This window comes from Myotis nattereri, assembly GCF_964212035.1.
Source record: "Myotis nattereri genome assembly, chromosome: 3".
Lineage (NCBI taxonomy): Eukaryota > Metazoa > Chordata > Mammalia > Chiroptera > Vespertilionidae > Myotis > Myotis nattereri.
The window spans coordinates 4,051,296-4,077,155 of record NC_138077.1 but is presented as its reverse complement, the minus strand read 5'-3'; the positions used below and the strand labels follow the sequence as shown (position 1 = coordinate 4,077,155).

General features: G+C 39.9%; 1 protein-coding gene across 1 annotated transcript in view; it reads right to left on the bottom strand.

The window, feature by feature from the left end:
• The window catches only part of TTC3 (tetratricopeptide repeat domain 3), a 102,729-nt gene that overhangs the window by 66,698 nt on the left and 10,171 nt on the right, over positions 1-25,860 (bottom strand). The window contains exons 2-10 of the mRNA XM_081086436.1: positions 23,736-23,890; positions 23,095-23,137; positions 22,367-22,517; positions 21,855-21,942; positions 20,905-20,958; positions 19,798-19,918; positions 12,789-12,874; positions 11,742-11,836; positions 10,535-10,597 (exon numbers count right to left, since the gene is read on the bottom strand). Of these exons, the coding sequence (XP_080942562.1) occupies positions 10,535-10,597; positions 11,742-11,836; positions 12,789-12,874; positions 19,798-19,918; positions 20,905-20,958; positions 21,855-21,942; positions 22,367-22,517; positions 23,095-23,137; positions 23,736-23,890 (856 nt within the window). The remainder of the gene's footprint in view (positions 1-10,534; positions 10,598-11,741; positions 11,837-12,788; positions 12,875-19,797; positions 19,919-20,904; positions 20,959-21,854; positions 21,943-22,366; positions 22,518-23,094; positions 23,138-23,735; positions 23,891-25,860) is intronic.

The window sequence follows — 25,860 nt, the reverse complement described above, 5'->3', positions numbered from 1 at the left end:
AAAAATGGTTTTTTAGTTTTTAAGGACCCATATATGTCCATTACAGGAAATTTGGAAAATACAGAAAAGTAAAACGAAGGGAAAAGGCCATCCAGAGTCACAGTCACAACTGCTCAGGAATAACTGCTTTCCCATTTCTGGGATACTCCCTGCACATATCTTACTTACACCTCAATCTAAGCCCAACTTGTTATTCGTTGTATAGTTTTTTGCACTATTTCTGTATATTAGCAAGACTCCAGAAATACACTCCCAGATCTTTCACAGAACACCTCGGCGAAGCTACAGTGGACAGAGCATGAAAGTGGGGACTTGAAACAGTGAAGCCCAATCCCTGTGGGCTGTTGGAAAGTTATCAGCCTCTGCCGGCCTGCTTTCTCACCTGCGCTGGGGACAATCACCCTGTTCTTCCTGTCTGAAGGAGGGACTAAGTCAGACACTATGCTAAAACAGTACTTTATAAACTGCCAAGTACTAACAGTTTCCTGCCATATCTTCTATGACCTCCTTCTCTCCCCAGCTCAGACACCCACCCCTGCCCCACTTCCCCCAAAACTTATCACCACTCAAAAGTGTTCAAACTTCAAAAATCACTAATCGAGACATCCTGCTCTCCCCTATAACCTAGTTTCCTTCCATCTTGTTCAACTATTCCTACTATCTCCTCAAGGTGCCCAACTCACTGACTTACCCACTTTGTTTGTTTTACTTCCTTATTTAGCTAGCTTGCGAGTCACTGGGTCATCATTTCATATTCACATGTTTACAAATTCTTTCTACTCCTCTGTCCCTGTATTTACATCTGGCTCCATGGCAAAGCCCAAGTCGGGGTCAATCCCACTTTCCACTTTCTCCATGCCTGATCTAGGGAGCCAAGTATTGCTGGAGAAGATTACACAGTAGAGCATAAGGTAGCACTATTGTTCTTGATTAAAGCAACTCGAAGGGGCCTTCAACCATCCTTCTAGATCAAATAATTCTAACTCTGTAAACTGATCATTTCAAACCTTGTATCCTGTCCTCAAACTTCCAACTCCCTTCTCCCTCAGCAGATGATCTCTGCCCTCAGTTCAAAGAGTAAAATGAAGAGACATCAAGAGAACTCTCAATTTTCTACTACCAAGGACAAATCCATACCTAGCCCTGCCTTTTCTCATTTACTGTTCTCTTCCTTCTCTGGCCAACTTCTCCACCTGTGCCATGTAACTTCTGTATTCTCATAATTTCAATGATCCCTTCTCTCACCTGTATATTAACCATTCCCTCTCAAAAATCAATGCCATATTATGATGAATTTACATAACATATAATTTTACCATTTGAACCATCATTTCAAATGTACAGTTCTGTGGTATTCAGTACATTCACCTTGTTATACAACCTCCCATCAACTTTCAATATGGTCAGACCTTTCTCATCTTTAAAAAACAAATACATAAAAATAAATATGCCTTAAGCCATAAGAAAACACTGTTGGTAGCCTACCCAACGGCTATCCCCTCCTCTACCTGACTACACTTCTGTTGAGAGGGTCTAACTCACTACTACAAGATTCAGAGATATATCTCTTTCTCCCAATTTTTTTTTCTTTGAGGCAACCAACATTTTTGGTGACCTTGAAGAAAAAAAAAAGATTCAGAGGCAAGTCCTAATTAGTTAAAGCAAATCATGGCAACAGCTGCTTTCCTTTCCACTGATTGGCTTAGGGGTAGTCATGTGACTCAGTGTTGGCCAATGAGACCTGAGGGAAATCATCACTCTTAAAAAGAGATTACAAGGAAAAAACAAGGTAACATATTACCACATAACAATACCCACTAAAGGGCTATATACATTATTTTTTTAAAGAAAATGCTACCTAAAGATAGATGCACTGATCAACAGAATGGGATACAGAAATCAGAAACAGACCCTTACCTACATAGTCACCTGATCTATATGACAAAGGTAACACCACAAGACATGGGGAAAAGGTACTCTTAAGAAACGGTGTTGTGTCAACGGGACATTGACATATGAACCCCATCTCACACTACATACAGAAACCACCTGCGGATGGACTATAAATCTAAATTCCAAAGTTAAACAGTCGAGATTTTATTAGAAACAGAACATTCTGGTGACATGTGTGCTGGCAGAGATTAAAAACAAAACACAAAAATGCTTACCATAAAGGAAACAATTGGCTAACTCACTATATTAAAATTAGTAACTTCTGTTTGTGAAAAGAAAACAAGAGTAAAAAGGCAAGCCAGAGAGAAAATATTTGTAATTTAAATATCTGACAATGACTCATATCCAAAATTTTAAAAAAATAAACTACTAATAAGACATTCAACTCAAAATCCACACAGGCATTTCACAAAAGAGAAAATCCAAATAGTCAATAAGCAAATGGAAAGATGCTCAACTTAAATATCATTAATCAACTTAAGGAAATGCAAACTAAAATCACAGCACTAGATCGTTACACACCCACCAGAATGTCCAAATGAAATGACACAAAATAGTATCAGCGAAGACATGGAATTGAAACTCTCATATGCTGCTGGTAGGAGTGTAAATCACACAACCATTTGGAAATTTTGTACTAAAGCTAAATATAAGGATACCCTGCCCCTAATTATACACTCAACAGAAATGAGTGTTCACAATGACACCACCTATAAGACCAAATGCCCATCAACAACAGAATGGATAAAATGTGGTATATTCATGCAATAGATGAACACTTTACAACTTTACATGCAACAATATGGATCTCAAAAACAATGTTGAAAGCCAAACATAAAAGAGCACATACTATATACGTACTATGTTTGTTTATATTGCACAAAAACAAGCAAAAATAACCAATGGTGCTGGAAGTCAGAATAGCAGTTATCCTGGAGGAGGAGGTGGGTAGTGACTAGGAGCAAGGGGGCTTCTGGGTATTGAGGTGGTGATCTGGGCACTAGTTATGGTTGTTTGGTTTCTGCAAATTCAACCTACACACTTAGGAATTGTACACTTCTCGGTATGTGTATTTTTTTTTTGAAGACTACATCGAAGTTATCCTTCTGCTGGAGACTGTACTATCTGGTTTGATGTCTGAATTACAGTAGCATCTGACACCCTGCGATGACAGCCCGGAGGTCCAGGTCACACAGTGGGCTGGGAAAAGCCTCGGTCTTTGATGACACTGTTGAAACTCCTTCTTCTGGAACTCTGAGTAAGGTAAGTTTTCTTCACTATTTAAACCAGTTGAGTCAGAGTTTTCTGTTATTTTTAGCCAAAACATCCTAATACAATGGCACACCTTTTCTGCTTCTCACTGCCTCTCCCCAAATACCTCCAACAGCTGCCTATACTGTCTCCATTCCTCCCTCTCATTTTTCAATCTGCTCTAACCCAGCTTCTGCTCCAAGCTTCCAACTACCACCTCCCCCTCCGGTAACTAAACCACGTCCACATTCCTAAATCCGAATTCTCAGCAGCAACAGGCACTGCTGGCCACACTTACCTCCTTGGAAGCACAGAGATTCCCTGCCACCTCTCTGGCAGCAGAACAGTCTCCTGGCAGGTTCATCCTCCCCTAACGGGTCTCTGCTTGTGTGCCTCCAGGCTCAGTCCTAGCCCCTCTCCTAATCTCAGCTCATGTTCTCCAGGAGTGGGTCTGTCTTGGCTGCACATCAGTACTATCTGGGGGGCTTCTAGAAGCCCAACACCCAATTAATTAAAGCGAATCTGGGGGAGGGGTTATTTCTTCAACACTCAAGAGATTCCAATGTGCAGTCTATGCTGAGAACCACTTCCGTGAACCATCTCACCCACATCCACAAGTCCCCGAGGTTAACTATCCCAACACTTCTCTCCTAACCGCTCCTTTTGAGTCGAGACCCATGTATCTCATTGTCGGTACAACATTCCAATTTGGATCCTTCAAGGGCACTTCAACTCAGTATGTTCAAGAGTGAAGTCAAATTTCTCTCTTCCAGTGACCCCAGTGTCAGGGGGTGGGCCTATAACCGATGAAGCTGCTGAAGCAGAATCTCAATACTTCCAAACACCTAATTATAAGCAACTTGATTTTATCTCCAAAATATTTCAAATCCTCCCGCTTCTGCATTCCCACTGACATTCCCCTCTCCGAGCCACCGCCTCTCACCTGGAACATCGCAGCAGCCTCCTAATCCACATCACGCTGCATCCCCTCCACACACTCGCCCACTGCAGCCAGGCTGGCCTCTTTAAGGTACTAATCATGCAACTCCTCTCAGTTCAGTCCTTCTCTCTTCTTTTAAAGGCTGACAGCTTTAACGTAGCCTACAAGGCCTCCTCTCTCCCCCTTCCCTGTATTCAGGCCAGTGGGCGCACTATTAATCCCATGAATGCAACATGTCCCTTCCACCACAGGCCTTCACACTGCCGGCCCACTGTCTAGAACAGCAGTCGCCAACCTTTCGGACCTCACGGACCACAAGTGGTCCACGAACTACTGGTTGGCGACCGCTGGTCTAGAACCTAGGGACAATGTCTGTTTTTGTTCATTTCTGATCTATTTATAAACTGAACCCAGTAACATCTGTTGAATGTTAACTACATTATAGTTAATATTTATTACTAGAGGCAGTGCACAAATTCGTGCATGGGTGGGGTCCCTTGGCCTGGCTGGTGATCAGGGCCAATTGGGGCCAGCTGGCCGGGGGGGAGGGAACACTGACACCAGGAGGAAGCTCCTGCGTTGAGCATCTGCCCCCTGTGGTCAGTGCGCATCATAGCTACTGGCCAGTCCTCTGGTAGTAAAGGTCACTTAAGCTTTTATATACAGAGGGGTCTTGACTTATGAGTGTCCCGATTAACGAGTTTTTCGAGATACGAGCCATCTCTCGGCCAATTTTTTGCTTTGAGTTGTGAGCTAAAATTTGGGTTACAAGCCAGCTTTAGATACCCCACCGCTAGTTGGCGCAGTGAACGTCACAGTGAACACCACATCAGCCCAGCATCACGTGTCTCACTCGTTCACTTTTTGATTTGACATACGAGTAATTTGAGTTACGAGCTCCGTCACAGAACGATTTAAACTCGTAAGTCAAGGCCCCACTGTATATAGATAATAAGCATACTCGCCAAGGTTCTAGCTCTTACAATGCAACAAAAGCAGGACTCAGATGTAACAATGGTCAGTCACTGCCACATATACAGTGAGTAATACCATCGGCCAAATAAACATTTTTAAATCAAAAGTTAGTGTCTGGAATTAAAATTATCGATGCTGTTTCATTCAAGTAGAAGAAATTTATCAGGAATTTATCCTACAGATATACTTGCACCTGCATGTAGAACTTTTGTAAAAGGATAATCATTATAGAGCTATATGTAATTTTTTAAAACTGGAAGAAATCTGTATTTTAATACAAACTAAAACATATGTGATGCATTGAGTGAAGGACTATGCAGCCATGAATAAGAACAAGAGTAGACCTTTGTGTACACCAACACAGAACAAGCTCCAAGACTGAAGTGCTGTATAAAGAAGCAAGATGTACACAGGGTACATAGTATGCTATGTTTTTTTTAAAAAACACACACATACACATACTTTACACTGAACCAAACGAAACCACCTATACTGACTTATAAAAATGGCAACTTCATTGGATTCAACTTAGTAAGTGCTTGTATAAAATATGAAAGAAACACACAAGGATCTACAGAGAGGAATCAGGGCAAAGGTCTGAGTTGGGCAAAAGTTTTCAGTTTATTCTTTTGTATTCTTAACTTTTCCCAACCTGCATCTGTAACTGCTTTTTATAAGTGGGTGCACTCCAAGGAAGACTGAGAAAACAACTGTTTTCTTCAAAAGCAAATTCAGCAGCTAGTAAGTGAAAATAAAGAGACCACACAGGTAAGAGAAATAAGTTGACAAACCAACGCCGGCACTAAGCTCCTCCCACACACTAGGATTTTTTAAAATCTCAGACCAGGTGTCCTCCCTCTCCTTTACTCTTCTCTCTCCTCCACCCGCTCAGGCACTTAACCATTAGCTTCCTCACTCCCAAGCTCCAAGGGCCCTTCCTTTAACTCTATAACTTTTCATATATATATATATATATATATATATATATATATATATATATATCCCCTCATCAAAGGATATTTTTCTATTGATTTTTAGAGAGCGGAAGGGAGAGAAACATTGATGTGAGAGAGACACAATGATTGGTTGCCTCCCGCACACGCCCCAACCAGGGTGGGGGAGAAGCCTACAACCGAGGTATGTGCCCTTAACTGAAACCGAAGCCCGGACCCTTCAGTCCGTAGGCCGATGCTCTATCCACTGAGCCAAACCAACCAGGGCTACTTGTTTTCTAAGCCCATTTCTTCTAGGAATTAATTCTTCTACTTCTGTGATTTACCAAATAAATGTTCTCTTACCAAAAAAGAAAAAAAATCTCAGAACATACAATTGAGTTGATTTATACCTCTGGCCTCAGAGAAATTCAGATGAGAGAGCTGTCATTTAAACCCTATCTGCCCACTATTTCACAAGCTGGGTTCTAATTAATAACTTATGTTATATGATGGGTAACTAAACTGAAAATTTCAAATGACTTCAGTTACAACTACCATTCTAAAATGCCCTTTAACTACCAAATTGTATTTGAAACGTGAACTTCCAGAAGACTAGAATAAAAGGACACGTCATCCAAGCCACGGGTTCTGGGACACACGGCACACATCCCTCTGGCTACAGGACTTGGCAGGGACAAGCTGTGACAGGAGGCAGCACATTCCCCACATTCCCACGTACAACCTCCTGCAACCGCCACAGACCTGGAGGTGTGATAAGGGTTCTGCCTGGCTCCCAAAGTGCTGCTCTATTTACACACTGTGGGACTGGCATTTAAAACCACCACTGCCTCCGCCATGTTGACCCTTTCAGAATGCACTTCCCTCGCTTCCCTCACCTCGGGTTCCCTGCCCTTGGTCTTCCTTACATTTCTCTCCTTTCAAGGTTATTTTTCACTTGTTTCATCCTTGATGTTCCGTGATCACTGTTTTTCTTTTTCTTTTTCATCTTAACATGTACATTTTTAATTGCACTGTATTGCTTTTTAGCAAATATTTCAAGTACACATAAAAGTAAATAACATTAACATAATGCACGCCACATACCAGCTGAGCAAGATCTTAACGTTTTGCCGAGTTTGCTTCAGATCTTTCGGCAGAAGCCTGTCACAGTGGACATCCCGGGTACCACTCTCCCATCTCCAACCTTGTTCCCTCCCTCGCTTCCTCCCTTCCTCCCACCAGACAGCCACTCCCCTGGTTTTAAAGTGCCCATGCATTTTAAAACATTTTTAACACATAATAATTATGGAGATGCATACCATTTTGCATGTTTTTAAACATATAAACAGTATGAGACCATTAAAATCATTTCTGCAACTTGCATTTTCACTCAGCATTGTATTCATTTTACCAATTGCATAGGTTTCCATTGTATGAATATACCATATACCATTACTGATTTATCCATTCCTACTGACGGACATTTAGGCTGCTCCCATTCTTTACATTTACAAACAATGCTATAATGAAGCCTTGCACATCTCTTCTTGGGTACACGGCTGCGAGTTTGGTGGGGGCTGCAGAGGGTGCACGTTCTTCAGCTTGCCAACCTGCTCTCCAACGTGGTGGCACCAATTTACACTTTCTCCAGCGGGTATGCAAGTTCCCTTCATTCCACATCCTCTCAAACACTTGGTATAATGAGTTTTTTACACTTTTGCCAATCTGACAGATATGGAAAAAAAGACTCGTAGTTTTTAGCCTGCATGTCCTGTAAGGATGGTCGTATTCACTGACCATTTGGACCATTTATTTAATTTTTTCCCCCACCTTTCACATTGCCCTCTGGTTCTATCACCACCTCTCTGTGGCGATTACTAGAGACTCTACGTCCAGGCTGCCTGGGTTCAAACTCTGGCTCCATCACATCCCCCTAGTGTCCCAGGACACTTTGCTCAACCTCCCTAGGCCCCTCATCTACAAAGACAGCAGCACCCACCACTCACAGGCATGAGGGTGTTGTGAGTTAATGTGTGTAAAGTGCTCAGAACAGTGCACAAGGGGGGATGCTTCACCCCATCTGTCCCTGGAACTGCTCAGCCAAATTCCCACGACAGATCTACCAACCCCAACACGCGAGAGCTTCAAAACATCTCAACCTCGGTAACTCAGATAAAGGACAGGTGTACTATGTCAATGGCACTTCTGGCAACATGTTCTTTTCTGAAGCCACATCATCTACTCTCTTGATCAGGAGTTGTATGTACTATGGATTCAGAAAACATCATGCCTACTTTATAAAGCCAGTCGCATAAGGAATGTGTGAGGTGGGGAACACCAGCAAAACCAGTCTGCCGTTAAAGAGGCATCCGATGCATACTGGTGATTAAGAAACTGCTGCTGACCTGCTTCCAGTGGAAACCTCAATGGTGCTGACCCTCAAGCTAGACTACCAGGAAGGAGCACGGGACAGATGCACAGCCCTGCTCTTGACCTTGACCTCACCGGGCTCCCTGGCTTCTGTATGTGTACTCTGATGGTGGCACCGCCTTTGCAGCCGAGTCTTAGGAGAATCCTCCCTGAGTGTCTAGCATCTAACACTCAGGAAGAGGGCAGAATCCCCTGGTCTGCCTCTCAGCACCCACAGCTCCCCCATGCAGAGTGAATGACCTTCCACCCACTCAATGTTTCAGATCAGGCACCTCCATTTTCACAGGCGGCCAGCCATGTTGCTAACCTATTCATGTTGAAAACATTTAGATTCACCTTCAAACAGCATAGGATATCTGCAATTCTGGACCTAGCCAGAGGCAATAATCTAATGACATTTGCAGCTCATTCCTTGTCAGAACAGTTGAGGACAGTGGTAGTGATGGAAGACTGTGCCAAGCCCATCCATTCCTCTAGTCTAGACAGCCTCGGCTTATCCACGGCTTAAGCCATCTAAAAGCCTCATAACATAATACAGCGATATTCTCCAAGGTGGTTGGATTACTGGTGATTTTTATTTTCTTCTTTTTAAACTCTTGTATTTTCCAAATTTTCTACCATGAGAATGTTTTCTGTTCATGATAAAAGAAAAACATGTTATTTTTAAAGCTACAAACTTGGAATATACTTCTTCCCCACTCCCGCCCTCCCACATCCCAACATAAGGGCTTTCACTGAGAAACAACTGACACTGGTGCTGCTTTCTTGAGAAAAAGTAACAGAAACTAGGAAACCCCAGACAGCACTTTCCAGGAGCTCTTCCGATGAACAGAATACTGCTGAGGCTCTCCTCTGCTCATCGCTCAACTCGCAGCACCTGCAAGCCACGAACTCCAGAAAAACACTGTTTCACCTAAGCAACTGGTGCCCTCTTTCTTCATGGACAGAGAGAATTATGTCACTTGTCAAATTTTCTTTCTATTTTGACCTTTCTATTGAAAGGTCAGACACAAATAATAAGCAGGACCTCCTGCCTATGCCACTTTATTATGAGGATCCTAGGCTCTAACCTGCTTCTTCAGTATGCTTTGTTTTTATATTCTTCTACTGAGTGGATGTATTCATTTTTTAAAATATTTTTTTAAATTTATTTCAGAGAGGAAAGGAAAGGAAAGGGAGGGAGATATAAAAACATCAATGATGAGAGAATCATTGATTGGTTGCCTTCTGCACGCCCCCTAGTGGGGATCCAGCCCATCACCTGGGCGTGTCCCTGACTAGGAATCAAACCAATGAGCACACCGGCCGGGCTGAGTGACTGTATTTTTGAAGATCACCTAAACCTTTACTGTAAGACAGGACAGGATTAAATGGAACCGCTTACCCTGCTCAGGAGTAATGCTTATAATTTACGCTTATTATAATTTACGGCCTAAGGTTTTTAAACTGAGGAACAACAAAATCATAGCATAGTGTCAACAATCTTTCTCAATAAATAAAAGCTAAGTTTGACATTAGGAACTAAAAATTCACTATATTTCACTCTCATAGTTAAACCATTATATTTCTTTTCCTTTTCACTTATGAAGAACATTTACTAAATTATGCTATACCAAGATGGAGGAAACAAGCACAACTTCTTCCAGAACTTTACAGATTAATTAATAGAGCAAAAGGATGTAATTTAATGTAAGTGTTATAAACACAGACTTTTATATCATCAGAGAAGATCCATGTTTAAATCTTGGCATCACTACTTACTAATAGTCTGAGTTTGTCCAAATGTAAATGTGGAGAAAAACATTACCTACCTATTCAGAGTGTTGTGAGAAATAAGTAACATAAGTAAAGTACTTAAAATAATGTATAACATGTTATCCACTCAATCAGAATGACCGCTGTCACTGTGGTTGTTATATAGATCGCTTACAGAGCCCTCTTTTAACCATTTCACTATTTCTGCCAAAGAACTACTGAAAGATTTTCTTGCATGCCTGCAAAACAGAAATGGGTGTTTAGCATAATAATCAGGGAACCCTAACCAACTTACCTGAACTGTCCCGTGCGAAGAAAACAAAGAGCTCGGTTACCATAAAGATGGTAGTTTTCAGGACTTTAAAAGAAATAATGTTTGGTCAGTTAAGGAAATTACATATGAAACTAACAAAAATCATACAGAAAACCTAAGGCATGAAAAAATTTTCAAAACCTTTACGTCTGTGTGGCAGAGCAGCAAGAATATAGGGTTTGAAGTAAGTCCTAACTGGCTAAGTCCTGGTTCCTTCACTTTCTACCTGAATAACTGCTCAAATCATCCTCAACTTCCCTGTATTCAAAATAAAGATTCCCACTTTTCCGGCCTACCTCATACAGCTGTTGTGAGGATCACAAGAGACACATTAACAAGCTAGAACTACAAGTGTGCTGTAACTGTGCAGCATAGAATTACATATCTAAGTTAGGACTGTACACACTGACAAAGAACTCAAAAGAAAGTCTGTAAATTAACAGTAATTTAAGAGCTTCACTTCAAATTCTGCCCTCTTTAGTCTTCTCTGACTATAAGTGGTGGAACTTCTTCCCTCTCCTCCGCCTCCTCAGAACTAAGCAGCAGCCTCTCGGGTGTGCCACGCTACCCTGATCTGCTCGCTACCCTGATCCGCTCGTTCCCCGTGGAGGCCGGCAAGGTAAGAGAGTAGCTGTCTGCAGCGCATCCCCCCAACGCTGCTACAATATTAGGTGGACCAGCTAAGATGCCAAGGGAGGCACACTTGCAAAAATGCTACCAAATTCTAGCAGCTGAGCAAAGGGAAGATGAGGTGGAGTTCCGCATGCATTCTCAACAATCCCAACTATTATCCTTTAAAAGTTCCCTCTTAGAAAGCAAAAATCCTTAACTGGGTGACATCTTAAGAACTAGTAAGTAACCCTTTGTGACCAGTGAATAAATTGAGAGAAATTAGTTGAAAGCAAAATGAAAATAAGGAAGAACATGAGTCTGTTTAGACAGCTTGAAAGAAAACGGAGGTGGGCAGAACGGAATTCACAATTTTGCAAGACTTGCCTGAGTGATACTATCTGACGAAGTTCATACACTCAGACCACCTCTACTGCTCCCAGGGCCTCCGACTGAGAACCTCTATTCCACATAGCAAGCTGAAGACAGTCTCCAACTCCTCATCTTTTATTTCCCCTGACTAGCATTCTAAGTTGATCTGCCACATAAAAAGGATTTCATTGTTCTGTTTAACTCTTACCTATATTCAATGGCTCTGCTGTAATAGATAATAGCTAGATCAAATCTTTCTTTGGAAAACTCTTCATTTCCTTTCATTTTCATTAGTTCTCCTTGCTGAGAAACCAACGTGAAAGAAAATCCATCAGTTAATTGCAAAACACAATTAAGAACCCCCTTACCTATCTATCTTTGCTATCAGAAATAACCCAGGGGGGTCACTTACGTAGAAAATGATAATGCAACGTTCAATATTTTGGTATGTATATTTAAAGAAACCTGTCTCTAAGGACTTATTGCTAACTTTGTTAAAGGAAACCAAAAAGTGAACAAAACCATCACATCATAGGTAACTGCTAACAAGCTTGCAGGCCCACATTGACATATACTTAGTAAGCCTGCTGCGAGGTAGAACTTTAATTTTAGGCTAGAAAATGTGATAGTGTTCAATAAACCTGGGTGCTTACAAAACAATATGTAATTCAATAACACATATAGGCAATGCTAATTATATTAACTGCCAGAAAAAGAGGCAACAAAGTCAGGAAGAATGAAATCAAAAGAATATCAAAGATGCTCCAGATATAACTAAAACTTACTTTAAACACTCAAATTTTCAAAATAAATTCACTAAAATAAACTGGATCACACCAATGACTTTAGAGAATTAACTAGAATGTTAAATATTTTTTAAGTCCTTTTTTAAAAAATTTGGTTAAAATCATCTTTCTTATGAGTAAGTCTATATGGCATGTGAATTACATCTCAATACTGTTGCCAAAGAAAATCATATTTACTCAACTAATTAAAACTCTTTTAATTTAAAAAAATCAAATTTTAATTTTTATTAACTCTTTTAAAAACCTCTAACATTAGAAAATTCTCAAGACGCTATTTTCCTCTTCCAAAAAAATAAATATTCCAATCAAAATTTATTAAAATTTCCCTCAAACATGTTATTGATTTTTATAGTATCAAGTAGCAGTTCTACTGAACTTTCTCTGAGTGTTAATAAAAGTTCTAACAAGCAAATCTTAAAATATACTTACAAGTAAATATTTATTCTCACCTGTATACACTCCGCACAAGTTTGTCTTTTAAATTCGTCAAGTATATTGCAGTTTTCTGTTACAACTTTAGTTATGTGATACTTGTCTATTTTTTATTTTTAGGAGAGAAGAGGACATTTATTTTTAAAAAATGGTATTAATGTTCTAATTCTTAGATTAGGTGAATCCATAAAGTTCATTATATTATACTTCTAAATAACATACTCGTTATAATCTTTTACATGTATCAAATAGTATATTTAAAAAAAATAACATTAGATTCATTAATGCTATGAATTTAATCAATTACATTTCTAGCATTAAGAAAATACTTGTTTATTATTATATCAGTTCTAACTGTAATTACAACAAATGCTTCATCATAACATATTCCAAATGGGCTGCATAAACACTTAAGTCAATTCAACAAATATATCTGAGCACCTGTAATATACCTGGCACAATTTCAATAAAAATGAGAAAATCCTGTAAAGCTACTTTCTAAATTAATATAACAAATTAAAAGTTTAAGTATCTTAATTCAACATTTGACTCTCCTGAATGAAGGGTTAAAATTAGACTTTATTTGAAAGACTATTCTTATATAAATTTAATAAAATAATTAAAATTCAGTAATAACCAAAATTTACATTAAAAGTTTACCAGGCTTCATTTTCTGTATTTTAAGCTGTTCTATAAAAAGATTTTTTTAAGTTGTTAATAATTTTATTGCAACAAAAATGTAGTTACACCTCTAGACAAACATTCATTTCAATGGCAAAAAGAGTACCTAAAATGTAAGATTCAGGAAAGGATTTGGGTAAATCACCAAATGAAGTAAAGTAACACTAAGGGACAGACTGAGATTACAGAATGAAAACCTGGGCTTTAAGAATTAAGAGACCCGACTTCTCATCTAGGTTCCACTACTTACTAGACTACAGAAATACCACTTAACCTCTCAAAGTCTTAGTTTGATCATTTCTAAAATAGGAATAACAAAAGCCACCTTCAGAGATATTTTAAAGAAGAGAGAACAGAGACAAAGAGTCCAAAGTGAGCCAACACGGGTGACCAATATGTGATACTGGCCCTCTTCTACCATAAAATCTAGACAATAACTAAAGGCCTCCAGAACAGACAGACCCACCTTAATACCACCCAGTGCCTGCTAAACCTATCAGAAGACCCGCCCCCATGTTTAAGCTTAATCTTCTCTAACATTTACATCAACAGTACAAAATTTGTCCTCACTGGAGATGGCAAATTCTTATTATCATCTACTGAAGAGCCAAATATTCCTTGTTGTAATATTCCTATAAAAACATTCAAATGCTTTAGAGAAAAGTATTCCACAAAGTAAACAATAAATATAAAGCAGTTTCATTATACATAACAACAGATTCATCAGGGAAATGAAAATTATAATCTTAGCTCTTACTTATTTCTCTTACCAGTGAGAATACTAGGTGTACCAGTTAATAATGCGGATTTTTTTCACTAGATCGAGCTACACGTATGTTTATATGCGATTTGATGTGAATGCTATTTTGTTGTATTGACAGCAAGCTTCAAAACGTCATATGTCAAATTTCCTGAAGGTATAAACATCATAGATATTTTTACACTTGAAAATTTCGTGCCAAAAGAAGAGCATTTGAGGAAAGTTTTAATTCATTACTTTATTTTGAAGAAAAAGTTATCGTATACTTCAGAAAGCTTATGGTGAACATGCTCCAACTCAAGATACTTGTGAACGCTAGTTTAAACGCTTTAAAAGTGATGATTTCGAGACAACCAAGATGGTGGCATAGGTAAGCACCTGTACTTTCTGCCTCTCACAACCACATCAAAACTCCAACTAAAAGACAAAACAAATATCATCCAGAACCACAGGAAAGCTGGTTGAGTGGAAGCTATACAACTAGAAGGAAAGAGAAAAGCACACTGAGACTGGTCGGAGGTGCAGAAGTGCGGAAGTACGGAGGCACGCCTGAAATGGGCTGGCAACTGGGTGTGCTGCTGTTTTTCTCAAATCGGGGGGAGATACAAGCTCCCGATTGCTCTGAACTCCAGTTCCCGGAGAGACACTGGGAACCCAGACACATATGGGGAGAAACTGGACTGTCTGGCATCGGGCTGGAACGCGAGGGCGGCTTTCTCTCAGAGGTGCTTGCAGTGATCATTGTTCCTGCACGGGGCCACAGGACACAGACCCCGAGACCTCTCTGGGGAAGAGCTGACTGGCAGCCACTGCTGTTTGCTCCTCCCTGGTGATTCCCTGAGACCCCGCCCCACCCAATTTACAACCCCACCCAAGCTGTGTGCAGCGACCTCTGCATATGAATGGCCTGTCATTTTGCAACCTAAAACCTAACAAACTGTAGCTGGGCCCAAGAACTACAAAGCCTCCAAAAGGCCTAAGACCCTGCAACAGCAGCCTACATTGCTTCACAGCTGGGTCTCATCTGGGCACTTCCAAACTGCAAACCAAGAGGAGGAATCTGCAGATCTCTCGGGACCTCCTGCTGGGTGGTCTCAGGCAGTGGCTGACTTTGCACCTCCTTGGAGATCCAAGAGCCAATGTACCCAGTGGTCAGTGTGAGACCATCCAGATTAAAACTCTTCACATCCATAAGAGACACACTCAGGGTGCATACTCAGTGAGCACAAAAGCCACACTGAAGCAAGTCCTGCTCCATTAGAGTGTCTCCAACACAGCAGTTCTCCCATTGTAGACACAGCAATTGGCTGGAGGTCAATTCCTCCTAGTGATACCAACAACAATCAAGGCTTAACTACAACAAGACTGTGCACACAGCCCACAAAGGGCTGCACCAAGAGTGTCCACCTCAGGTAATTGGGGAGGCTGAGCCACTGGGTCCTATAGGATACCTAGCACACAAAGCCACTCTATCAACACAGGGAAGCAGCCAAAATGCGGAGACAAAGAAACATGTCACAAATGAAAGAAATGGAGGAAAGCAAACGACTGGATATAGAGTTCAAAACCACACTTTTAAGGTTTTTCAAGAGCTTTCCAAAAACCGCCGATAAATTTAGTAAGACCCTCAAAAAGACTGGTGAGACCACCGATAAATGTAGTGAGACCCTCAAGAAATCTAGTGAGACCCTCGAGGTTAAGAAAAAGGACCAACTAGAAATTAAGCATACACTGACTGAAATAAAGGATATTATGCAGAGTTCCAACAGCAAGAGGATTGCAAGAATCAAGTCAAAGATTTGAAATACGAAGAAGCAAAAAACACCCAACCGGAAAAGCAAAATGAAAAAAGAATCCAGAAATACGAAGATAGTGTAAGGAGCCTCTGGGACAGCTTCAAGCTTACCAACATCCAAATTATAGGGGTGTCAGAAGAAGAGAGAGAGCAAGATATTGAAAACCTATTTGAAGAAATAATGACAGAAAACTTCCCCTACCTGGTGAAAGAAGTAGACTTACGAGTCCAGGAAGTGCAGAGAACCCCAAACAAAAGAAATCCAGCCGAAACCGGTTTGGCTCAGTGGATAGAGCGTTGGCCTGCGGACTGAAAGGTCCCAGGTTCGATTCCGGTCAGGGGCATGTGCCTGGGTTGCGGGCATATCCCCAGTGGGGAGTGTGCGGGAGGCAGCTGATCGATGTTTCTCTCTCATCGACGTTTCTAGCTCTCTATCTCTCCCTTCCTCTCTGTAAAAAATCAATAAAATATATATTAAAAAAAAAAAAAGAAATCCAAAGAGGACCACACCAAGACACATCATCATTAAAATGCCAAGAGCAAAAGACAGAGAGAGAATCCTAAAAGCAGCAAGAGAAAGACAGTCAGTTACCTACAAGGGAGTACCCATACGACTGTCAGCGGATTTCTCAACAGAAACTTTGCAGGCCAGTAGGGAGTGGCAAGAAATATTCAAAGTGATGAATGCCAAGAACCTACAACCAAGATTACTTTATCCAGCAAAGCTATCATTCAGAATTGAAGGTCAGATAAAGAGCTTCACAGATAAGGAAAAGCTAAAGGAGTTCATCACCACCAAACCAGTATTATATGAAATGCTGAAAGGTATCCTTTATGAAGAGGAAGAAGAAGAAAAAGGTAAAGATACAATCAACAAGTGAATCTAAAAATCAAGTGAATAAATAATCTGATGAACAGAATAAACTGGTGATTATAATAGAATCGGGGGCATAGAAAGGGAGTGGACTGACTATTCTTGGGGGGGAAAAGGATGCAGGGGATGCGGGAAGAGACTGGACAAAAATCGTGCACCTATGGATGAGGACAGTGGGGGGTGAGGGTGAGGGCGGAGGGTGGGGTGGGAACCGGGTGGAGGGGAGCTATGGGGGGGAAAAAAGAGGAACAACTGTAATAATCTGAACAATAAAGATTTAATTAAAAAACAAAAAGAAAAAAAATAAAATGCCAAGGGCAAAAGACAAAGAGAGAATCTCAAAAGCAGCAAGAGAAAAACAGTTAGTTACCTACAAGGGAGTACCCATACGACTGTCAGCTGATTTCTCAAAAGAAATTATGTAGGCCAGAAGAGAGTGACAAGAAATATTCAAAGTGATGAATAGCAAGAACCTACAACCAAGATTACTTTATCCAGCCAAGCTAACATTTAGAATTGAAGGTCAGACAAAGAGCTTGACAGACAAGAAAAAGCTAAAGGGGTTCATCACCACCAAACCAGCATTATATGAAATGCTGAAGGGTATTTTTTAAGAAGAGGAAGAAGAATAAAAAGGTAAAGATACAAATTATGAACAACAAATACGCATCTACCAACAAGTGAATCTAAAAATCAAGAGAATAAAAAATCTGATGAACAGAATAAACTGGTGAATATAACAGAATCAGGGGCATAGAAAGGGAGTGGACTGACAATTCTCAGGGGGAAGGGAGTGTGGGGGTGTGGGAAGAGATTGGACAAAAATCTTGTACCTATGGACGAGGACATGGGGGGGGACAGGACGGTTAAGAGCATGGGGTGGGGTAGAAACCGGGGGATAGGAGAGCTATGGGAGGTAAAAAGAGGAACAACTGTAATAATCTGAACAATAAAGGTTTATTTTAAAAAAATAAAGTGATGATTTCAATGTGAAAGACAAAGAACGTCCGGGTCAACCGAAAAAGTTTGAAGACCAACAATGACAAGCATTATTGGATAAAGATGGGTGTCAAACTTAAAAACAACTTGCAGAAACATTAAACGTTGTTCAGCACACAATTTCCAATCATTTACAAGCAATGGGAAAGATTTTAAAGAAAGGAAAATGGGTGCCACATCAACTGAAGGGAAGACAAATGGAAAACCGAAAGTCATCAGTAAAATGTTGCTTCAACGGCACGAAAGTCTTTTTTGCATCGGATTGTGACTGGCGATGAAAAGTGGATTTATTTTGAGAATCCCAAACGCACAAAATCATGGGTTGATCCAGGTCAACCATCAACATCGACTGCAAGGCCAAACTGCTTCGGAAAGAAGACAGTGCTCTGTGTTTGGTGGGATCAGGAAGGTGTGGTGTATTATGAGCTTCTAAAACCAGGTGAAACCGTTAATACTGATCACTACTGACAACAAATAATCAATTTGAACCATGCTTTGATTGTGAAACAACCAGAATGTGCCAGAAGACACGGCAAAGTAATTTTGCTTCATGATAACGCACCATCACACACTTCAAAACCAGTTAAAGACACATTCAAAGATCTTGCCTGGGAAGTATTAACCCACCCGCCGTATTCACCAGACCTTGCTCCTTCAGATGACCACTTGTTCCTATCGATGGCACATGCACTTTCTGAGCAGCACTTCAAAACGTACAAAGAAGTGGAAAATTGGGTCTCTGAATGGTTTGCCTCAAAACAAGAAAAGTTCTATTGGGATGAAATCCACAAATTATCTGAAAGATGGGGGAAATGTGTAGCTAGCGATGGACATTACTTTGAATAAAGCACTTTTGATGTTTCTCTTGAAATTATCGTGTTTTCTTTGATTGCAAAATCTACATTATTAACCCGTACACCTAGTATATGAGCCCCCGTTGTGGTCTCTTTGGGTATTATATATAACTAGAGCCCCAGTGCACAAAATTTGTACACTTGGGGGAAAGGGGGTGTTCCTCAGCCCAGATTGTGGGAGGGCACAGGTCAGGCCGAGGGACCCTACCAGTACACAATTGAGGCCAGGGAGGGATGCAGGAGGTTGGCTAGCTGGGGAGGGACTGTGGGAGGGCTCTAGGGCATGTATGGCCTGTCTCACTCAGTCCCGATCAACCGGACCCAGCAGCAAGCTAACCTACCAGTTGGAGCGTCTGCCCCCTGGTGGTAAGTGCATGTCACAGCAAGCGATTGTGTGGACTTAACATATCATTAGCATATTATGCTTTGATTGGTTGAATGGAGGACTGGACAACCAGACAGTTAGCATATTAGGCTTTTATTACATAGGAGGACTAGAGGCCTGATGCACGAAATTCATGCAAGCGGCCCCACCCACTAGTTGTTCTGGAAGGTCATTCTGCCATCTGGTCTAATTAGCATATTAGCTCTTTATTATATAGGATAACTTAAGTATTATATAAATAACTTATGACATCTACTTGGCAAAAAATTTTTAAAGTATCAGTGTTTGAGCATTGACCCATGAACCAAAAGGTCACCAGTTTGATTCTGGTCAGGGCACATGCCTGGGTTGTGGGCTCGATAGCCAGTAGGGGGCATGCAGGAGGCAGCCAATCGATGTCTCTCTCATCAATGTTTCTATCCCTCTCCCTTCCTCTCTCTCTAAAATCACTAAAAACATATTTTTAAAAAATTCAATGAAATATGTCATAGAAATCATTAAGACAGGAAATACAGAATGAAACTAACTACAAGGTTAAAGTTCTTTTATGCAGGCTTTTCCCTTACTCAGAAAAAAACATTTTTTTTTAATCCTAAGATAAATAACTACACATTCCATTTTCCCAACTAATATCTTTAAAAACTGAGTCAAATAACAATCTAAAGCATTTATACTTACATTCAGTAAAGAAAATACTTAACATAGGCCAACAATTGTCAACTTCTCCTAATTTAGATAGAATTGTTACATCGCCTGTGTATTTCACCCAATTCAAAGCTTCTTCCATTGCCAATATATTCTGTTTCAAAAAGAGGGATGTAGAATGTGATTTCGGTATTAATTCTAAATTCACATGTGGCATTATACATTTATGTTATATAGTATTTCAGATTCTTAATATAAAACTTGTAACCTCATATTTTCATTACTCTAGCACAGAACTAGAATAGCTGGACCCCAACATACAAGTTAACAGACACCATGGACTGGTGTATGTTACATTTCAGACCACCTTGGGCCACCCGCAGAGCTCAAGATGCTTCTGCAATGATTAGAGACCTGACAGACGAGGCCTACTGCCCAGCCCGAGATGGCCCTGGGTAGCAGAAGAGTTTAATAATATGAGATGAACCAGGCATCTCAGATCTCATCTAAATTAGGACTTCCATCCTTGTCTCAAGTTTAAAGGTATAGATTAAGGTTCACCAAAGGGATTATGGTTTTTAAATGGTCTGTGGCAAACAGAAGAATAGGAGATAAACAAGAGGGTGTAGCTGGGCAAATGAGCACTCAGTGCAATGATCTTCACAGAACTTTCATTCGTACTTGTAGTGTCTGAAATGACTTCAGAAATTAAATAGTGGAGTTATCGGTGCAAATGCTAGGCTTAAGGGAAACGTGTAGAAGTTTATGTTACCAATAGCACTAAAAATTGGTTTACCATTGTATGTGACGATTATCTAGTAATGATATATCAAAACATGTTCATACCAGGGACCTAATAATTTCATTTGGGAGAATATATGCCAGGTAAATAATATAAAAGAGAAAAAAGAATCAACTTGTAAAAGAGGTTCAAAATTATACTAGGCATAATTTGGGGGGAAATGAAAATTATGTAAATCACCTAGAATAAGGAGAGCGCTTAAGCAAAACATAGAAATCAAAACCACCACACACTACACATAAAGCGTTGACTATGTAGACCCAGACGTGGGCAACAAGCAGCAAGGCAACTGCACTGACTCACAGTGGCTGTGTTGGGTTCCTGTGTTTAACACTTACATTTTCTATTTTATAACCAATTCTCAGTAAGCCTCCAATAAAGAAGGAATCGTTCTGCAAAAAAAGAACATAAAACACATTTTTCATCTTTATTCGGTCAATTACACATGAATTTTCCAAAGAACAACAAAATCCTACATTTTAGGAATACATAGTAGTCCACTTTCCACAAGCACTTTCATGCTCAATTTACCACTTAAGGATCCTAAAACAAGAATTCAGAAATAGTCCCACATTGGGTTCTAATGATAAAAAGACTTAGTGTCACTTCTAGATATATGAATTTTAAAGTTAATTATACCTGTATTTTTTTATAAGAATACATTGGCTGATATAAGTTACTGCAAAGGATTAGCAACAGAAAATAAACATCAAATGCCCTTTCTAAATTTAAGTTTGCAGTGAGAATAATACCAAGAAAAACACTTGGTTAATACTTTCAACAATAAAGAATTTTTTAAAAAACCCAGTTGGCTCCATAATCAACTGAAATAAGAAAAATTATCAAATGGCTCTCAATGAAAAGAAACCTCTCAGTGCAGTACAAGGACACCTGCTCAAATATGACATAAGATTACCCAAACGGAAAAATATTTGCGGCGGTGGTGGTGGCAGTGGCGTGATTTTAAGTCAGAAAACGGAACCCCTCACTTTCAGAACCTGGGACAACAGTTTCTGTGAATCAAGAGTAAACTTTCATTTGTGACAAATTCCAATTTCTATCCTTAGTAACAGAGAGCTGTCCTGGTTCTCAACATGTCCTGTCAGAACCACAAAAACAGCCACCTGCTTGATTTCTTAAATATATACCACAGACTCATGGACGGCAGCACCATCTCAGGTTAATCAGAACCGAAACCTCCTAACCATTATAAATTAGTCACACAGCCCGACACCATATACTCATAATCTTTAAATAGAGAAGGACAAAGCCATATTCCACCACTTACCATAACTTTCTTCGCCAAATCCACAATATCTTCCATCAACTCAAGATGTTGCAATTCCTTCAAACTTATCTCAGAAGTATGAGAACTGCTTAAAGAAAAATTTATTTTTTAAAAATTAGGTTCTTGTGTATTAAAGTTTACATTTAACTGCATGTCACTCCTTTAAGTTCTGTTCCTTCGCTCTAAGTAACAATAAGCTTAAGTGGATAAAATATTATACCTTTTCTTGTATACAATGCTGATATTTATAAAAAAATATAATTTTCCTTACTCAGTTTCAAATTTAGCATCTAATGCTCTTCAGAATTTCATTCATTATATATATTATTATCATGATTATTCATTCATATCCAAATCCCAAGTACTAACTTTTTCCACTCTACTAACCAAGAATACAACTGAATAGTATACAAGCATGAGACATAGCCTTCCACTGTACTTGGTTGGCATTCCTCAATATTGGCCAATGTGTTTACCACTGTTTATACAAAATGAATAATGTAGTAACTTACGTGGCCTCCACACAGGGGTACAGCCGTGATATTATGGAACTGTGTTGATGTTGAAACAGAAGTGGCCAGAAGATGTGTATTTTAATGGCATCACAGTAATCTCGCAGGATAGAAACTGGTTTAGTACACCACATATTGCAGATGTCGAATTCTTAATTTAAAAATTGTTTAAATTAATATTTTGTGCCTCATTTTGGAATCAATCAACAGTGTTAATAGAAAAAAGCAAAAACAGATTATGGGAAAGTAAGAAATGAATGGATAAAATATTTCAACCTGTTAGATATTAAGAATATTCAAGAGAGCTAAAACTATTTTAAAAAAGTTTTTGTTTCTAATGAAAAAGACTACTAAGAATAAATTTTTAGCCCTAGCTGGTTTGGCTCAGTGGATAGAGCATCAGCCTGAGGAATGAAGGGTCCTGGGTTTGATTCCAGTCAAAGGCACATGCCTGGGTTGCGGGCTCGGTCCCCAGGAGGGGGTGTGCAGAAGGCAGCCAATCAATGATTCTCTCTCATCACTGATGTTTCTCTCTCCCTCTTCCTTCCTCTCTATTTTTATATGAAAAACATATAAAAAGAAAGAAAGAAAAGCTCTTGAGCAAATTGTTACTTTAAAAAAAAAGAATATTTTTTTTAAGAGCTATGTAAGTCTGTTATATTAATGTGAAAGGATGAACTTCATGTGATAGTCTTTTAACAAATTAGTTAAAATACCAGTGTACTCACCTAAGTTTCTCTCACTTTCGGCATAATCTTTATACTGCCTACCCTAAAAAAAAAACAAAAACACACAAACACACACAAAAACCCACATTTGATTTATATCTGATAAGATTCAAAAGCATGGTTCTTGATTTTTAATGTAAAGATTATTAGCACTGAACTAAAAAAGTGCACATTTATTTATATACTTTGAATGCAGCATCTTCAACCAACGCATCGCCAGGCCTTTTCCCGGTGTTTCCCTGAGAGCTCTTTAAACTCAGGCAGAAACACCTTCCATCTCATGCTCTGGCACTGCACCTTCTTGCTGCTGTGGCGCTGCGTTACTTTCCCTTCTGAAATCACCTCTTCTAAAGCATGTGTAGCTCTCCGTAAAAACTCACGTAGCACAAAACACCTATACTCAGATAGCTCTAAATCAAAAATCTTTAAGAGGCAAATCTCAAAAATTCTCATCACAAGAAAACAATTTTAACTATATGTGTTGATGGATGTTAACTAGGTGATTTCACATATATCAAATCATGTTGTACACCTGAAATCATGTTATATGATTTCCACTCTACTCAATTTTTAAAAACCTTACAGTAAAATCCTTTAAGAAGACGTAATATTAAAAACAAAAAGTTAACTAATCTACTTACCACCCCATCACAGAAGAGCTGAGTCACACGAACATAATCATTGGGCATAAATTCAGAAGCAAAGACACTATCGTCCTCAAAAGGGGACTCTTCTAACCAGGCATAATCTGTTGTAGTGTACTCTCCCAGGGCCAGAATGTCCATGGCACAGCGTCCTAAGGAAACAACACAAACCCAAGTCAGTGATTAAGTCACTCAGATACAAGAAGCTGTCTGCCTGGCCTCTAGGACATTTCAGAAAAGCACCTGGAACTTATGCCCCAAGGAAATAACTCCAATAAGAACACTGAGCTCCTGAGAGATTCTTGTCCTCATTCTGCAATTCCTTCCTCAACCTTCTTCAAATATCAGTTTAATCTATTTCTTCTTTTCCTCAAATTCAAAGTCACCAACCTCTACTCTGAATTTATCTGTTTACACGCATCCTTCAGATGGAGGATAATTATGGGCATCTTAGTCATCTTTTATGTGCCTAGCACACGGAAGCCCTCAAATAAGTGTTTGCTGAAAGAACAAGACGTCTTTCCACTGTTGCCCTTTTACACCATCCGCTTTTACTGCATCCTGTGAAAATCATCGTTTCACAATCCACACACTGCTGCATGCTCAACCTTCTGGCCAGAACTAATCCTGACTCCACTGAGGGAGCATTTCATTTCAGCTGCTCAACTGTCCTACTCATCCCTCCGTGAGTTTACGTCTTGGGCAAAGGTGCACAGCCGAGTGTATCAACCTCTTCATCCCCACAGCCACACCAGACCTTCCCTCTCAAGAGCTGCTAACCATCCTGCTCCAACACCTCACAACTACAACAGTCAGCACTGCTGATTGCAAAGGTGGGCAAAAACCCTCATGTTCAATGGGGAAAGGAAATCAGGGCTTTCTTTTTCAAACTAAGGTTTCTTCCCCTGAAGAAAGTTCAATAATAAGATTTAAAGCTTTCAAAGAAAAGCTACACAACCTAAACATCACTGAAAAATGCAGCATTTCATTACTTTCAACTCTAGCCCAAGTAATGGCTTTCTTTTCCTATCATCAGCAGCACCATTTTTTATACCTTTTGCTTCCCCACTATTACCTCACTATTGCTAAGACAAACCAACTTTCCGTTTTCCTAAGCAAGACCACTATCAGGTCTTGAAACACAAATCATTTCTTTCATTCTTATTACATCCAATTTGCTGTATGAAAAGAACTCACAATATCAGAGGTGAAGAACAACAACCTTCCTGGCAAACTCTGTGTACTATTTGTCACATGCACCCCTTCAATCCTCATAGCAAGTCTTCTCAGTCCAATTGCCATCAACCCCACTGTTCGGATGAGAAACATTCTAGATGAAGTAAGTAATGTGCTCAAGGTCACCAAGCTAGGAAGGATTCAAACCTAGGCCCTCTGATTCCAGTCTCTCCTCTCAAACACAATATTGTACCATATACATGTTTCCTTGTCATTGCCAGCTAGGTACCTCCTGGTTGTCATGTTTAAGAACACGGACAACTAGCTGGGAGTGTTCCCCTCTCCTGCAAATTCTATCATCCCAGCCACACCCAGGCCCATGCAGATAACCCCTTCAGGACCATAGCCTTGCAGTTTATCTACCTTCTCAGCTAAAATGAACTGTACTTCCCAAGGTCACACCTCAGATCACTGCCCATTTCTAACCGGTTTTTAAATCTAACTCCCATTGGCTCCTCTGAGAACACCCAGGTGTCATTATAGCTCAAGTCTCCCCTGCCTCCTCCCAGAGACATTCTTCAGCCTCCTCAGGGCTCTTCTTCCTTTTCTCCCATCCAAATCCTCCAGTCGCATTTACTTTGTTTCCTACAGCTGGGTTTCCACTCCCAGGAAGGTCATTAGTGACCTTCTACAGCGGATTGATTATACATAATGTCTGGACCCTGACCTATTCTAGGTCAACAATATTCTGAGTTTAGCATTTAACTCCAAAAGTGAACAATGACTTGAAAAAATAAAGACATTTTGGCACCCAAAGTGAGGCATATATATGGGACCTATGCTATCCTGGAAAATATATACACTTTTAAACTCATTTGTTTTACAAACGTTTTGTGTGTGTAAATACAGAAAGAGCCAAAACTGTCTGTCACAGGCCACACGTCAC